Genomic DNA, 18,074 nt, shown 5'->3' on the forward strand with positions numbered 1-18,074 from the left:
AGCAGTAGGGTATGTTTCCGGACTGAGAACATTATCCCCAATAATTGAACCTTTCCTTTTTGTCTGCAAAATTGATTTCATTTCCTTCCTGTTACTTTCAATAAGAGAGAACCATAACGAATACGGTTGCCAACTGTGGGTTTTCACTTTAGAAAGGTTCCATGATATCTTGAGTGGAAGCGTGCTGCTTGACAGGTTAGATATTGCATGCACCAGACTGGACGAAGCCCCTAGGCCCAAACCAATTTTTATCGTATGCTGTAACTGCATGGTGCTGTACTGCATCGTGTGGCGCTGTAGAGGCCATGTGCGCCATGTGGGGCCCATTATGCCACATGGCCTCTACAGCACCGCACGATGCAGTACAACACTGTGCTGTAACAGCAGAGGAATACTCACTCGGCAATAAATAATGGGCCTCCATGAACATGAGTTGTTAAAAGATTTAAGAACTGTGCAATTTTTGTGAATCATGCTATGATCAGTCAGGAGTTGGTGTTCTAGTTGGAACAAAGATTATGGCTACTTAGGGCCCCAACAGAAGTATTCTGTTTTTTCTTCTCTTTGTTTTCCCTATTATGAAAAACTAGTATTATGGTTTGTACTTCAAACCTTCATGACTAAACCAGTAAATAAATATATTCGAGCTCTAGTAGAAAGGCGAGACATATTGGATTCAATCGAATGGCAACCAGTAAGGTTTTTACTGAGGCACAAATGTCCGGTCCATCATAGATGATCCTTTGTCCTCTGCAGATCTGTTCCAGAGGGCATCTTGCTGAATTATGCTTCTAGGTTCCTTATTAATAAACTTCTGCTTTTTTATTTGAAAAAAATATGATAACAGCAAGAACAGAAAGGGATGAAAGATTATGGCCAGCAATTGTTTGCTTCTTCTTTGGCCTTTTTTTTTAGCTTTTTTGTTCAGGAATTTGGACATACAAGAATAAACTCATTCAGAGATTTAGGCTACAAGGTGTTGGAACTGATCTTTTGTGCCCCCCTCCAATCCCCAAACCACCTGAACCTTCCCACATCATCAATACTCAGCTATCAATTTCTGAACTAAGAAAATTCCCCCTAGTCCACAAATACAAGTCATGTTACAACAGCCAAAAACTTAAAGCAAAGTGGAAGACAAAAAGTTTGGTCCAGTGATCAGTAGCCAATATTGTTGTTGCCTAATGTAAAATACCTTTTCAGCCCTTGAAGTACAAGAAAATCGAGCCAATTTGTTTTCCCTCGCCCGCCCCCCCCCCCCCCCAACGCCCAAAAAAAGGGAAGGAAAAAAACACATGCTCAGAGAGTTTCTCAGATACTTCATAAGCCATTGCCAATAATTAAGTGTTGGTTAGTCGGGGAATGAAACAACGGAACAGAAAAATTCTTCTAAACAATTTCTCAGGATTATGTTTCACGAGTGTTAGAGCTTTCTATCAGCACAGTATACTGATTAGAAAGTTTTGCTCACAATGCTAATGCTAACCACCGCAGTTAGAATACAGAGAACTAGTCAAGAGCAGAACCTAGCCCCCCGCTAAGAGTCAATGACCTCCACGTTAGATTTTAAATTTTTAATACGTAAGGCACGAAGACCATATGCTGCCAACTTTTCTATATCGGAATGCCTTTGTCTAGAATGGAAGAATAGACTCAAGAACCTTTGGGTACTCAAATCATTAATTCCAGCAGCAAATTTCTCCAAAAGTAAGAAATCTTGAAGAAGGAATGGATTTTGCCATGGTGATATTATTCACTACAACATAAATGCTGCAACAGTGGTCCTAAGACAACCAAATTTATAGCAAATACACAAGCATTAACAGAGTATACCCATCTTGGCTATGTAGGCCTGCTATACTGGATTGTGTCCTTAGATAGATATTTTTCTTTTTATTTATCTCATCGTATATCATTGGTTCTTACCTTGTACAGTTACTCTTTCCTTCTTGTAGATCGCCTCTTCATGAGGTTAACTTGTATTTCATTCATTGAGAAATATCACTACAATCTAATCTCTTCGATACCATACAATCAATTCTTGTTCTGTTCTTGGCAAGTATAACGGTACACTGAAAAGGCTAGGATTTGTTCATGGTTCTGTAGTGTTCACTATAAAATAAATGCTGCAAAAGTACTTCTACAACAAAATAATTCACAATTAATTACACTAGTAAGAATATTCCTTGCTGAAAAAGTGTGGACTCTCCTAATCCAATGGCATACTTGGTCACAACTTAGATTGCTTGTAACCAAGCATAGCCTTCACAGAACCTATAACTGGCGATGGTCGAAAATTGAAGTACGTAGCAGATGCAAGATAAGCACAACCTAATGCTACATATATTTTGAACCAGATAGATGAGAAAAATGTAAGGAATGCACACATGCTGGTGAAAGCAATCACCATTAGAAAGTTTACCAGGCACTTGAATGTAGAGATATTTCCTTCTTTTTGTTGATTAGGGAAACAGCCTTGGGCCTTAAAATCAGAAAGCAGCTGATCCTTGAGCTTGAATGTATCCATCAACCAAGCAGCAGCCTCTTTCTCAGAGGTTGGAATCTCACTGAGGAGGATACGCCGAACATGAATGTGGACTTCCGCAGGATCAACACCACATAAATTATCCATGAAGAGAGGGCAGCGATACTTGTACGCAATAGTTACATCATAGACTGCAGTTAAAAGAAAAGGACGAGTGAGGGAAAGTACAGTTAAAAGGCATGTCAAGAAATATGGGCTGCAGTTAAGAGATGAAGTTTAGTAAGGGAGAAATGAAAATCAGAGATTGGTGCCTAATAATAGAACTCTCCATTCATATGAAATAGCTGATGAGACAATCAAGAAAACATCATATACAAAATAATAAGTTAGACTTTTATTTGTAGAATTCGATACACAATCTCCTTGAAATGTGGAAAGAAAATAACTCATATGGTATCCGAAAGTACAAGAAGAGAACATACAAATAGGAGCTGAACTGTTAATTTGTTATCCATCCAAAGAAAAAATCGGTGCACTATCAAAAAGCTTGTAACTCAACTACAACCCAACAAAGCCTAACTCCAACTATTTGGGATCAACTACACAAGTATTCCTTTTGCATCATATCTAGAGCCATATCTTCCACTAAATCATAAGTCTCCCCCCTCCCTCCGCCGCTGTTCTTTATAGCCTTCCCCGTCTCCTTCTGGAACCTTATTTTACACCAAATTATTTCGTCTCATTACTGAAACCCAGTTGTCTTCATCGTACATAACTACAACCATCCTTTATTTATAATATGTAAAGAACATTATGGAATAGGTACAAGGACAATATTACCCCTATGACAATTTTACCCTTGAACCGATATTACAACACTCCCCCTCAAGTTGGTGCATACATATCAAACATGCCCAACTTGCTAACAACAGAACAAAACAATTTGCTACTAATTCCCTTAGTGAGAGAATCAGCTAGTTGGTCACTAGACTGAACAAATGGAATACAAATGACTCCTTGCTCCAACTTCTCCTTGATAAAATGCCGGTCAATCTCAACATGTTTGGTACGATCATGTTGGACTGGGTTATGGGCAACATACTGGTTGAGGACTTGTTGTCACAGTAGAGTCGCATAGGAAGATCAACAACCATACCCAGACCTTAAAGAAGCCCCTTGAGCCAGAGAAGTTCACAGATACCTTCTGTCATGGCCCTAAATTCAACTTCAGCATTGGACCGAGTAACCATTGCTTGTTTCTTACTCCTCTAAGTAGTTAAATTTCCTCCAACAAAGGTACAATATCCAGACGTTGATCTTCTATCATCAAGGCTGCCTGCACAAGCTCCATCAGTGTAGGCCTCTACCTGGAGATGACTATGTGGAGAATATAAGATTCCTTTTCCTAGAGAAGACTTCAGGTACACCTTAGAATTCTATATGCTGCCTCTAAATGAGAAGAGTGAGGGTCATGCATAAACTGACTAACAACATTAATTGCAAATGCAATATCAGGTTGGGTATGGGATAAATATATTAACCGCCCAACTAATCTCTAACAACTACCCTTACCTACAGGGTCACCTTCATTACTCTTCAAGTGTGTGATTGGCTCCAGAGGGGTATCAGTAGGTTTACACCCAAACATCCCTATATCACTCAACAAGTCAAGATAGAGTATACTTTCTCTGGGAAAGAGATATACCCTTAGTTGAATAGGCAACCTCTATCCCCAAGAAATACTGCAATCGACCCAAATCTTTGACTTCAAATTTTGTGCCCAAATAAGTCTTCAACTCCTGAATTTCTTGTGCATGACTTCCAGTGATCACTATGTCATCAACATAGACAATCAGAATTGTGATATGCTGTCCCACCTTTTTAACAAACAACATGTGGTCAGTATTACTTTGCTTATAGCCATTAGCAACCATGGCTTTATGGAAGCGACCGAACCAGGCCCGTGGTGATTGTTTTAGGCCATATAAGGCCTTCTTGAACTTGCATACTTTTCCCTGAGTATCTGAGGAAGCAAAGCCCGGAGGAATCTCCATGTAAACATCTTCTTTCAATTCTCCATGCAGGAAGGCATTCTTGACATCGAGCTATTGGAGATTCCAGCCTTGATTTACGGCACAAGAACTAATCACTCTAACTGTGTTCATCTTCGCTACAGAGGAAAAGATCTCTTGGTAGTCGATTCCCTGGGTTTGGGTAAACCCTTTTGCAACCAGCCTTGCCTTATATCTGTCAACCCACCCATCTGACTTGTGCTTCACCATAAAGACCCATTTGCAACCAATGGGTTTCTTTCCTGGTGGAAGAACCTCCAAATCCCATGTTTTATTTTTCTCTAGGGCATGCACTTCTTCATCCATTGCCTCCTTCCATTTCTATTTGGCTATTGCTTCCTGCCAGTTATTATTAATAGAAACGAAGGCATGGAATGAAGGAGTTAGGGAGTTATAAGAAACAAAATTGGAAATTGGGTGTTGAGCTTAGTTAGTAAGTTCGGGAACGGCAATTGAACGGGAACGGATACGTACGGCAGTTAAACGGATTAGACGGTAATAATACTTTTCAAAAATCCGGCTTCATAAAATGCATACGGTAATAATACGATGCAGCGTTTATACGGATATAATACGGCATAGACGGCAATAATACTTTAAAAAAACGGACATATATTCATTATATAACATGCATTCACCACCTAATAAACAAAATAATATCATGATTTTATTAACTAAAATAAACACAATAATATAATATGCTATATAACATCTCTAAGATTATCATTTAACATACCAAAATATCAATAATCTACAAGAAATGAATGTAGATTGTCTGAAAATGACATGAGCAAGTTGAAAGACCAGAGAAACAAGAGGAGAGTACAAGACTTAAGTGCCGCTTTGTTGAACGGAGATGGCGAGGATGATTGGAGATGGAGGGCGGCTACTTTTGCCTGCTACGGTTGGATGTTCAACGCAAATCGAAAGGGACGAAAGGGAAAGTGAAATCGTTTCCCTAAATTCTAATCTTTTGGATAATTTTTTTATAAAAAAACGTATATCGTGTATTATTCGAGTATAATACGTGCTTGCTTAAAAACTCGTTTTTTATAAAAATACGGGAAAATACGGGGACGGGAGTATTATACGTTTAAAAATATGGGAACGCGTATAATACGCGTATGATACGCGACTTTACTAACTAAGGTGTTGAGTACAACTCCACTTAGGTTTTCTAATGGCAATAGGTAAATCAAGACTAGGATCTAGTATTGTGACTGTATTGATTGAGCTACAGCTCAACTTGTTCATTTTTACCATGTAAGTTTATATTTTCTACCAAAAAAAAACTCCCACAACCAATTACGGTATGACATGCAATGGAATTTCGCCAAGATTGTGGAGCAGTTCTGTTAAAGTAGGGAAGCGCATATCATGGTACAGCCACAAGTAATTTGGGAGTTCAGTGTATGAATCCTTAAAAAACAAATAGGTCAGGGAAGCATGCTGCTCGCTTCCAACAGGCATATGACTGATTTTACTTCTTCATCCATTAACAAGTAATTATTCTTCTATTTTCCTGCAACTAGAACCTTTGTTTCTAGAAGATCACATGGTACATGTTTTTTGAGATTAAGCAATCCAGCCGTTAGAATCCTTCAAGATTTTGCGCAGTTGTTCTTCAACCCTAAATAAGAACTCGATCAGAATTCTGACCAGATTAGACCTTCTGATCTGGACATATATTGTGGTGTCCAATTCTGCCCTTGTGAAACTGATATACTGTTCACCATTCTGTTGAATCGATTTCTGGTTTTAGTATTCTGTTTTGCTAAGATTTGATCCTTAGTTTCTATGTTGATCGATCGATGCTAGTCCACTGTTTATTTGCTGATCTGATTTGGCAAATTACTGTTTTGCCCCTATCCTAGGACAACTAGGATTAATCAATATTTGCTGATCCAACCATTGGATTAAGTTCTAATTAAAAGCAAACATTTTGTTACTGATTTGTTAAAATCGATTGGAATTTGGGATCATCCTAACCTTCTGGTTTCATACTATTTAATTTCTCCTAAATATGGAATTATTTCTGTGAAATGATCATGTACTCTGGTACTATTTTGAGTCTTTAAATTCAGTACTACATTAGCTCCCCATAAGCCCAATATTTCAATAGCACCTTTGTCTAAAAGTTCACCCATCAGTAATTTTAAGATTGATGTTGTTCACCAATGCTACCTAGTATGGAATGGGTGGTGGCTCTACTTCAATCTCAACTTGCAAACAGCATCTTCAAAGACACCATTAGTGCAACTGTCTTCAATTCTTCATCCTCAAAGACCCCGTGAGTGGTCAAAACAGAACAAAGAACGTTCATCAGGCCCATGCTCTGCCTCCAAACAAACTGTTTGAAGATTCGGTTGCTCTTCCGGGGCAAGAGGTATAAAAGATTCCTTTATCAATATAAAGCTACCAAACGCTTGGGACACTAAGTAGTAATATGTCTGTACCCTTAGCACGTGAAACACTGAATGGCAGCCTTTGGCATCACATGAGACCAAGCCGAAGTGGAGAATATTGTTGGCTAGGTCATGAAGATGTCATAGATGAACTACTAGCTTGTGGCTTGTTAAATGACTTTACCTAGGGAGAAGACTATTGACTGGAACTATCACCCTTAGGAAAAGTATCTGAGAAAGTCTTCCCAAGTATAAGGCCTCTTCAGACTCTCTTCAACAAAATATGTCACCTGTACTATGTCCTCCATCGTAGGCAATCAACTGGATGCTAGTGCAACACTAATCTAAGGATGCAAGCCAATGTGAAATCGTTCCACCAATACCTCCTCATCCCACTCAAAATCAGATCAACTGGCTAAGTAATAAAATATGGCTACATACTCCTAAACTATCATGCTATTCTGTCTCAGTTGTGCGAACTTGAGGTGCATGCGCTGCTTGTAGTCGGTAGGTAGGAATCTTCGGTTCATGACTTTGCTCATCTCAGCCCAAGCAGTGACTGTCCCAATGCCTCAAGTCCGACTTTGTAGCTGGTGTTTGATCCACCAAACTAGAGTTGTGCCCTTTAATTTAGCCTCTGCAAATAAAATCTTTCTGGACTCGGTCAACCCATACCATCTAAAAAGGATCTCCAAACTGTGAACTCAATCCAAATATTGCTATGGATTATTGTCTCCATAGAAATCAAGTACATAAAATTTGGCTCCTTTTTCAGCTCCATAGAGAGCATCGTCAAAAGGTCAACCAACCTGACGCTGGATTTTGCCACCCCCCAGCAATGACGACAACTGGACGCGAAAGACTGGCAATGCCCTTTTAAAGACCCTTTTCCTTCGGAGTGACTCGGACACCCCCTGTTCCACCTCGTTTCCACCATCGATACTCTCGCATCCCCAGAACGACCCCACACGACGCCCTCGCCTGAAGCCCTATCCCGGCAACACCGCGCGCGGCCGCGGCACTGCGCGGCAGCACCGTGCCCGACGGCAGCGCCTTGCGGCAACTATAGTTATCAAGGCGGGAAGGCGTCCATAGCGTTTTAGAGGGTAAAAAATCAAGGCGACACAGCCATGGCGCCAAAGGCGTCCAAGGCGACCAAGGAGCATGGACGCCTTGATAACTATGGCGGCAACGCCACACCAGGCCGCGGCGCTGCCGTGCGGCTCCATGGTCAATGAACCTTGGTCAAAGTGAAATTTTTTTTATTCCGGCGGCACCGCAGGTTTCGCCACGGCGCCACCAGACAAAAATTTTGCCTATAAATACCCCCACCTCTCATTTCAACAAGTTCCAAGTTGAGGAGAGGGGGGACCCCCAAAGCTCCAGTTTTCATTTTTTCCTTTTTTCCTAGTTTCAGGGCCCTGCCCCAATCTGATTTCGAGCTTTTGAGCCTCGGCCCTCTATTCGGAGTCCGGGTCCGAGGGACCCGCCTTTCCTAACCCCTTTCCACCCTAAACCCCGAAGCCTCCCATGGCCTGGTCACCTTGCCAGACGTCTTAATTCCTAGTTTTTAAAGCTTTCCGATGTCGTTATTCTGTCCAAGGTCCTAGTACCCGACACCCATGCACCGTTATTCCATCCGATATCCGAGAAGCCCAATTTTCGAAGCTTTTTGACGTCGTTATTCTGTCCGAGGTCTCAGTACCCGACACCTGTACGTCGTTACGCTGCCCAACATCCGTGTGATTACTCTCCAAAGATTTTCCGACGTCGTTATTCTGCCTGATATCTAGGCAATTACTTTCTAACACCGTTACTCTGTCCGACGAAGGATAAAGCCAGTCTTTTGCCTCCACCTGAGCTGGGGGACGCGATTCGTCTCGTATAATTGCATTGGTTTAACACATACAGGTATTTAATCCTTTCATCTCATTTTAATTCTGTAACGATGTAGACTTTCAAGTTATGCCCGTGTAGTGTACAGTAGTTAGTTTAATTAAGCAGTTTGTGCATCATTTTAGCCATACATGTGAAAATAGGGCATTTATGAAGAAAGAATATTCGAAAACCAGCATCTAGTAGAAAGACCGGTTTACCCGGGCGAGGTGGATGCCTAACACCTTCCCACTCTCGTAACCTGACCACTTACCCTGAATCTCTGACCAGACCAAACGAAGTCCTATAGCCCTTCACAGAGCTACCCCAATGGGTCCTAGGCCCTAATCCTAAGTGGCGACTCCATTTCATTTAATTGTATGACCCCCATCCCCTGATGAATCATGAACTTTGAGAAGACACATTCCTTCTCTCTCCAACCGAGGAGCATAACCCAAACCCCTGTCTGGAATCAGGCGCCAACCGCAAGCGCCCCACAGCGCTCCAGTGCGGTACCTCCCAGAAAAAGGAACGGATCCTCACACAATCCCATATGGTGCAGGTGGTAGCGGTGGTGTAACATGAGACGAGCCATGTGAAATGGAGTTGGAAGAATCCCCAGACTGAATGGGACTCTTTCCTTTATCTAAAGTCACCAATCCGTCAATAGAAGCTTGCAAGGATGTCATCATAGTCTGGAGGGAACTAACAGCTATGTTGAGGGTATCACGATCTGTAAGGATGGCAATTACTGTCTTGCTTTCATATATATAGAAGTTGACCTGTTGGAGAACTTCACTATTGGCCACCATGGTTAGGATATGGAAGAGTATGTTCAGCTCTGATACCAAATTGATGCAATAGCGGAGTTTGGAAACCTCGTTTGGGTTTGTTATGGGCACACCCAAAAAATAGAAGACTCAAATCAAGAGTATAGTGGCAAAACAACATTTAGAATTTTATAAGAGAATGATGACTTGGTAAATAGGTGAAATCTTAAAGGATAGATGGGTAGTTAAATAGGGGAGGGATGTAAAAGTGATTAATAAATAAAGGTTAGGGGTATATTTGGAATCAAATAGTAACTAAAAGATAAAAAGAATAAAGGAGGAAAAGATGGGGTAATATTAGGAAAGCAGAATTAAGGGTTTAAAGGCATAGAAGAATTAATCATCTCCTACCTATCAACAGAACGCAAAGCAGGATGGGTGTTGGTTTCAAAGGAAGATCTCCTCACAGAAACCCAATCGATTTGGGGCTTTGGTCTGAAGCGCAACCAACAATTTTCTGAAACTCAGGTATGAGAAACCCTAACATTCACCCTCATAGCAGAATGATATCTCATAATAACTCGCTGGCGGTACTTGCAGCTGTGGTTCTGCAACTGATTTTGTGTCTCATGATAAAGGGAAACTTTGGGTCAAGGGTACTGATCGCATATAGGGCCCTGATGTAGATCTAGTCATGTACTTGGTCCATGATTTGGACCACATTCAGCCACATCAGTCCATATTAATTTGTGCTATTAGGGAGTTACCAACCAGAGTCTAAGGAAGGATATTGCTTCAGATTTTGTTGGCCCCATGGCCAGCTGGTGAAGATCAAGCTAAAGACAATATTGTTGTGCGTGGAGCTTTATTTTCAAGTCATAAACAGCTGTCAAGCTGATCTGGATTAGGACAAAATTTAGGAGTCATTGTTACATGCGTGGGGTTTTGTTAACTTAGGATAGTTTCTATTTTAAAGTAGCTTTGCTTATGTAATTAGGACTCTTTATTTTGTTAACCAATTAGAGAAAGGATTTGCTTTTAATTTGGAATGTTTCTAGAAGATCTTAATGTAACTGGTTTTATTATAAATAAAAGCAAGAGGCTGCACACAACAACCAAAGAATTGAAGGGAAAAAAAGTTAAAGTTTTGTTTTTTAAACCATGCTATGCTGTGAGATGCAGTGGGAAGAGTGAGATGCCTATACCTGTGAGTGGGTGAGAGACCCGGGAGAGAGTGGGATACTCGATCCAATCCTATCCTTCTCTATTTTCTAATTTTTTCTTTGTTTCTATTCTGGTTTTTATTTTCCTGCAAATCTAAGATCAACCGAAGTTCCAAACTACTGCTGGGATTCATTAATTCAATAGAAGATTTCATCCTACCATAGTTGTTGTGAATGAAGAAAGCCTCAAAATACCCTGTGGATTCTGCTCTTCATTGAAGAGTTTACAATCCTCCTGTATAATTGGTTGCAGCCTAGCTATTCTACATTAAGCCCCACTTCGACCACAACCGCAAGCCAAATGGAGTTCTATCGGAGGAGTTCCAACGAACTCTTCTCTGATCACTTACTGCCGGTACAGGAGCAAGAAGAAGCGCGAACCAGATTACTAAGGGAAGGAAGAATGGAAAAGAACAAGAGAAGAAGAGGAAGTGATGTATCTAGGCTGTATACCAAGAAATACAGCTGCAGATGTAGGGATCTTCCTATACCAGCAGCAAATCCTGGGCTTATGTTGCAGCCTATTTTATTATGTTATTTCTTTTTCTAGTTTGGCTTTTAATTCCTAGTTATATTTTGAAATTAGTTCCTACCTATGTTTTGAATTGTAGTCCTAATTAGGAATCCTAGTTCTGTAGGGAATTATTTAGACTTTACTTTCTTATTCTCAGCCATTGGGCTATATATATATGTATCAGCTCTTGAGAGCTCCCCACGATTTGAATAATAGAAGTATTTGCTTTGTGCAATTGTGAAAATCCTGAGATAGGATAGGTCAGAAACCTAGTTTCCCCCATTCCCTTCTATCGATCTCAAAGATTATAAGGGTTTCAAACCCTGAAGCTGCCCAAATTGATCTTAGGGAATTCTTCGAGTTTGCTGGGATTTTTTCTGCAAGTTGTTCGCATCATTCTCTTGCGTATACATCATCAACTGTTGCTGCCAAGTTCATCATTATCAGCCATCACAACAGGGATCAATCCCCATTATCGATTTTTAGAGGAATTAGGATTTTCAAAACCCTGAAGGGTGATCGATCTCTCTTATCACTGATCTGTTCGTACTAATCTTTTGTGGGTTTCATCCTACATCTAAGGAGACTACACGATCCAAGTTGCAGCTTCAACAAACTATTGGTTTGTGAGATCCTATTTTTCACTTATCTCAATTGGGTTTCAACTTAAATCCTATCTGGGATTAGACCTCTTCAGGTTCTAGTCTTACATTATTAAGATGATGAAGAACAGAAGAAAGTAACACAACCACAACACGGTAACACCGATAACTCTAAACTCTCAATTCAATATTTTCATCCTATTCTTCTATCGTTGAGTACAAGCAGATATAAGGAAAATAACAGAAACTATCATATTCAAACTCAATGACAGAAATAGAGTTTGAAGAAAACTCCACAACCCTATCTTACAGCTCCATCAACATAAATAAGATTAAAAAAAGCCCCAAAGAAATAAATAACTACTACCAATCCACCTATCCAAAAAAAAAAAAAAAAAACTACTACCAATCCTTGTACTTCCAAAAACCCGGGTTGAGCCAGTTTCGTTTGGGCTTGGGCTTCCAAACCCGGTCGTATTGGTTCAACCACTCTAGGCCATTGCATCAGTTATCTTCCAAGTCCACAACATACAATGACAACTTAGCAACATTTGCATTGCCCTCTAGACAATGCTTGAAACGAACTGGTAAAAGGCTGCCCATCTATGGGAACAGCCACTGTTTGATACCAAAATCTCAGGGGAATGGACCAGATTACTATGAAATGCTACAACACTTTGATCAGGATAAGAGAAAGGAATTAGTAAGCGCAAACTGAATAAATCAACAATGCAACATCATATAAAGTGCACTAGGCGACACCATGACCACTATGATCAACATCATATAAAGTACACTTCTGACCCAATTAAATTGTTCTTTTCATATGCATCTAACCACTTAGGCTTCAGTACCAAAACTTTTTAAGTTAAAATCAGTATCAAGGAGTGTGAGTTTCTAACAAAAGCAAATTAGTATCTCAAGATTTTGCCTACGAAACAAAACTGTAAAAATTGCAATGAACAGAAGGACTCATATCCATAAAGAAAAGGGAGATTCAGAATCAAGACCCCATCCAATAGATTGTTTATTTCTGCTATGAAATGTTCTCAACCAATTTTCAAGTTTGGAGGTATGGAGAACTCCAGAGAATCTATTACATTATTAATGCTTTTTGCTATCTCAATACTTAATCTTCTTTGAACCACACCACTAAAGTTTTGATCTTGTTTTAGTATAACATTTAGGTGGCACCACCATCGCATGAGGTTGGGGGGGGGGGAAGCAGAGCAAATGTGAAAAACTATTTTGAGCAGAATAAAATTAAGATTGAAGAACAACCTGCATCTAAAGAATTCCTCAAGTTTTCCAAGCAGGCATAGAAACCCTTTGTCTTTGGAAGGAGGACATTTTTTAAGATAGGCAAACCATAGTCGGCTGCAAATTCTTGACTCCGTATACACTTCTGCTCACTGTAAAGAAAACCAATGCAGTCTCAATATCAGTTAATTAAAAGGATATGAATATATGATACATAGAGCAAGATGAACTCTAGAATGTGAAATCCTAGATAGAAAAGCATGATCTTCGGCACTTTAAAAGGTGTCAACTGTATCAACTAACAGATCATGTGTATGCATGGATACTGGAGGTGATAAGGGAATAATGAGGAATTACGTGAAATCAGTGCCTTCAGGGAAAACAGCAAGCCAAAGAGGATCTCTAGGATCACTAAAAGTTGATAGCATTTGGCGCATGGTTGATTCATCAAGTTCCCACTTCCTCTCCACTGAAATGAACTCTAGAATGTGAAATCCCCAACCAAAAACTGGTAGTTTCATCAAGCTGCTCTTAAGGATATACTTAATATGCCCAAGGCGTCCCTTCCGCAATGCAAGGTCCCACAAGTACATCCAGTCAACCTCAGTCCTATGGTTGGCAATAAGCAAAACCCGTTCCTTAGCAGGAACACTTTCTCCTGAAAAAACCACTTTAGTCTTGTTTATCTTCTCAAAGAGAAAAGGCCATAAGGCTAGCCAAGCACCAAAAAAAATTGCTGCCACTTTCCTGCTATAATGTACACTAAAAAGTCGCAATATGACACAGATCGCAGGAGCACAGTACAGCAACATCATAAACGCCGTTGAAAGTAGCACCAGTAAACATATCAGACCCCTTAACACCCTAATCGGAGTTAAAGGATGGCGCTTGAGTCCGTCATTTGAAGTAAGAGGCCTGGAAACTTCCATCGGCTTCCAGGAATGGTTCAGAGGCTCTTTCCCAAATGCATTTACACCATTCATGGTCAATGTACTTTGTATATATATTCACTTGAGGTATCCCTAGAAAGAAGAATAGGTCCCACTTACTAATCACTCTGCTTGTGTTGTAGTTGAAGTTGTACATAACCTGATGCCACAATCCAGGTAAATATTGAGGAAAATGTAGGAAAAAAAGGATAAAGCCCCCATCGTATTGAAGTGCTCAGTCTTGGATTTAGGAATTGCCTCTGAGCTGTAGAGGTACATTGGATGTAGCTTATCCACCAAAAGATGCACTTATAGCTGAAAACATTTTTTCAACATAGTGGCACAATGTACGCAGATACCCAATTATCTGCAGAGGTAACAGAATCAGGAAATTTTATGTTTAACCTGCATAAAGAGAGCACATAAAGTATATCAATGGAGGACCACCATCATAAAAGGATAGGAGAACAGGTCATCAAAGCAAAAGAGAAAACAAAACATATACACACACTCACACAAGAGGACCATAATGCTATTCTTTCACAGGGTGCAGTTTCTAAATGAATAGAGTCTAGAAAATATTACTAAACCGAAACATAAACAGCTAAGGGTACAAGTACTAAAGTGTTTTGGTTATTTGTGGAAACCCTTCCCCAAACTAAATACCACTGAAGCAGAATATAAACAGCACAGGGAGCTACAACTGCTTCAGACGAAGAAAGGCTACTCCATGCACTTTTTTTGGAGGGTACGGAATAGATCTGAAGCATTTATTTTGAACCATGAAAACAAATACACCCCCACATGGACCCAAACATAGGCCCAACTTGATCAACCCATGACTAACAAACCTTGCTAACATCGCTCATGGAAACCAGTTTCTCAAACAATAATTTAATGTTCTGTCCTATATTTGCTTTAAAATCCCATGCTATTTGATGTACACCTCATTGTAGTCCTTGAAGTTCTCTTTTCTTAAACAAAACTCCGGTAGAAACTTATTCCTTTTTTAAACTATGTTTGTTCCTAAGTAACCAACTATCGATCTTTTAAGAAAGTTCCACCCCCTTTTTTAAGCCCTGTTTCTTTCCAAAGATAACTTCTATGAAATGTAGAAAAGTTAATTCTTGCATAACCCTTGACAGTGAAAAACTAATGTGGTAAGTCTTACATTATAGCAACAATACATCAGAATCTTCGCAGATGTTACAGATCGGGAGCTTATAAACTAATGTGGTAATTCTTAAATAGCTAATGCTTGTTCAACCAGCTTTTTGAAGCACAAAACATGGTGGGACCCACCACATTTTGTGGTTGGAAAGCTCACATAGCACCCAGCCAGTATGGCTAGCATTCATCTTCTTACATTATAGCAAGAAAAGAACTTGGGACAGACATTACACCTCCATTACAGTGCATATCTCATTGAAAGCAAGAAAATTAACCAATTCATAATCTCTACCGGATAAGCTTTGATCTCAGGATTACTAAAAGGAAATAAGTTAGTATATATCATTAAAACAAATGCATGACACCCCACATGTTTCTTGAATCATCTAATGCTAAATGATAAGAGACCCACAAGTCCAAGCACCACCATCCCCCACCCCAGACGGAGGGAAAATGAATCAGCCCGTATAATAAAAATGAGGATGATATGAGCCTGTAAGTGGTTAGTGGTGAGCGTATACAGGTAAGGATCTAGGTATCAACAATCACACAGTGAAACAACTAAGAAACTGACCAACTTATTGGTAATCAAATTCACCAGTCAGGATTTTGATTTGAGTATATGTGTCCTAGCAGATATATGGAATGTGCTTGCCATATGGATCCATCTCATTTTTTTTTTAAAAAAATGTTGCTACTCCTCAAAAGTTTGGAAGGGTTTGAACTTGCTTCTTGAGCATCATTTGTACAATCTTATCAGAATTTAAGTCGTCTCTATATATTTTCTTTCGTCAGTTCCTGTTTGGTGCTATGTTTATGTCCATGCCTATTATTGTATCCTTTTGAGGTTTTGGGCATATTGCCCCTTCTTCTCCTTTCCCTATCACCAATAAAATCCCCTTCAAAGAAATTGAACAGTCATGATTTTTATCTACCCAACCCCCTCCAACGGGGCCTGAAGTTAAAGGGTGGGAAGCAAGGAAAAACTGAAAACATTAGGCTGCCAGCTCCTCCACTGAAGCTATGCGCAGGCATAGTCTTTGGATGATCAGCTTAAGAGACACAATTAGTAATGCCGCAACCAACAGATCGCATGTTAGAGGCCAATCTACTTACGAGGACATCAAAAGAGTAATGAAAATATAAGAAGAAAAATCCACCAAACATTTCTCTGTTAAATCGAGCGAAACCAAATCTCCAGTTAAGCAAGTGACTATCACCATATTGAAAACGTTAGGTAAATTGGATCCATTTTCCATTTCCTACTGAAAGCATAAATGTGATCTTCGTAAACTAATCAACAAGAAATCGTGATTAGATTTTCTCACCTCTCTGAAGCTTCCAACCCGTGATGGGATAGACCTGTCTAATGTAAACGAACACAATGAACTGGATTTTACAGGGGGGTATTGGTGTTCTCCAACCCTTTGGCTGGAAGGGCCAACAAACCAGAGAGAGTTTGTTTTCCAGACTTTTCCAAGTATTGTCAACGTCAATTTGGAAAATGGAATTTGACCAAAAATTTGGGAAAATGGAACGGATTTTGCGAAGGTGAGGGATGGATCTTAAAGAAGCGGCTAGAACCACACAACGTCCTCCCTCTTGAAATCCCTTTTTTTTTGGTTGACATGTAATGACCATGGAAAGACAAACTCACGCAGGAAAGGAATGGGATTGAACACTATTACACTAATATGTATATTCGAATACGATATACCTCTATCCCAAAAAAAAAAAATTATAACCTTAACTAATTTTTAATGGATTGTTTTGAATAACAGATAAGGGAGGTCTAGGCTGTCAAATTCAAACCGAAATCGAACAGAATAAGTCAACCGAACTGGGTATTATATTTCAGGATCGATACGATAAATCTTGGTTCGATTTCGATTCTCATATAAGAACCGAAACTGACCGAATAAGCTAAATCGAACCGGGTATTAGATTTCAGGATTTATTTGATTCTTGATTCAGCTCCGGATCCAACATAGGAACCGAATTTGGATACTAGTATATTAAATATGGGCATGAGATCGCTACTTGGTTGCATGGTCTCTCTTGTTTGGGTCAATGGGAGAGCATGCCTGAGTATCCACCTAAGAAGTAGGGGCATCATTTTCACGATGCCCAGTGAGAGGATGTAGGGGGTGCCACCAAACAAAGACTGTTTTTTCCATTAAGTATATAACTATAGGGAAAGGGATATATTACTTATTAGATTTTAAAATACTATTATACTATACTATAATAATAATATTATAGTATAATTTATCATACTATATATTATATATTATAATATATGGACCAAGTACAGCAACCGAACCGTGTAAGGGCCGAATAGAACTGAATTGCGAAACCAAAACTGAACCTAAGCGGGTTTGATTTGAGTATCAAATTTCATAATCAAATCGGTTTTCGGTTCAATTCCAAATCACACCAACACTCTCTGGAACTTAACCAAAAAACCAAAAAACCGATTTACGTCCTTACAAGGGAGAGGGTTCTCTAAGCAACTAGATTATTCTACCCCCTCTCACATTGATTATTTTAACAGAAAAAAAAGCTACCTGATTGATGTAGGATTGCAAAAATTACCAGTCAGCCCTAGTGAACGAAAAAATCTCATTTAGTCAAATAGCCTTGCATGTGCCCTTATTGGCCCCCATGCTAATGCCGACATTGCATGACCAAAGAGCAATCTCTTGCCCTTATTTTAATTACTCTTTCTTTTTTCTTAAAAATTAAAATAATAATCCATGTGATGAGGCT

At 39.6% G+C, this 18,074-nt stretch overlaps 1 protein-coding gene across 2 annotated transcripts; it reads right to left on the reverse strand.

The window, feature by feature from the left end:
- Positions 1-1,967: 1,967 nt before the first annotated feature.
- LOC122661342 (probable 1-acyl-sn-glycerol-3-phosphate acyltransferase 5) lies at positions 1,968-16,712 on the reverse strand. 2 transcript variants are annotated; one of them, XM_043856703.1, is made up of 4 exons: positions 16,634-16,712; positions 13,564-14,540; positions 13,228-13,358; positions 1,968-2,676 (listed from the first exon to the last, which is right to left on the reverse strand). In XM_043856703.1, the coding sequence occupies exons 2-4, from the start codon at positions 14,187-14,189 to the stop codon at positions 2,231-2,233; spliced, it is 1,203 nt and encodes a 400-aa protein (XP_043712638.1). In that variant the 5' UTR covers positions 14,190-14,540; positions 16,634-16,712; the 3' UTR covers positions 1,968-2,230. The 2 variants fall into 2 exon arrangements, with proteins under 2 accessions (XP_043712638.1, XP_043712639.1); XM_043856704.1 differs by having other exon boundaries at positions 13,564-14,502; positions 16,634-16,702.
- Positions 16,713-18,074: the final 1,362 nt, after the last annotated feature.

This window comes from Telopea speciosissima, chromosome 5 (genome assembly GCF_018873765.1).
Source record: "Telopea speciosissima isolate NSW1024214 ecotype Mountain lineage chromosome 5, Tspe_v1, whole genome shotgun sequence".
Taxonomy (NCBI): domain Eukaryota; kingdom Viridiplantae; phylum Streptophyta; class Magnoliopsida; order Proteales; family Proteaceae; genus Telopea; species Telopea speciosissima.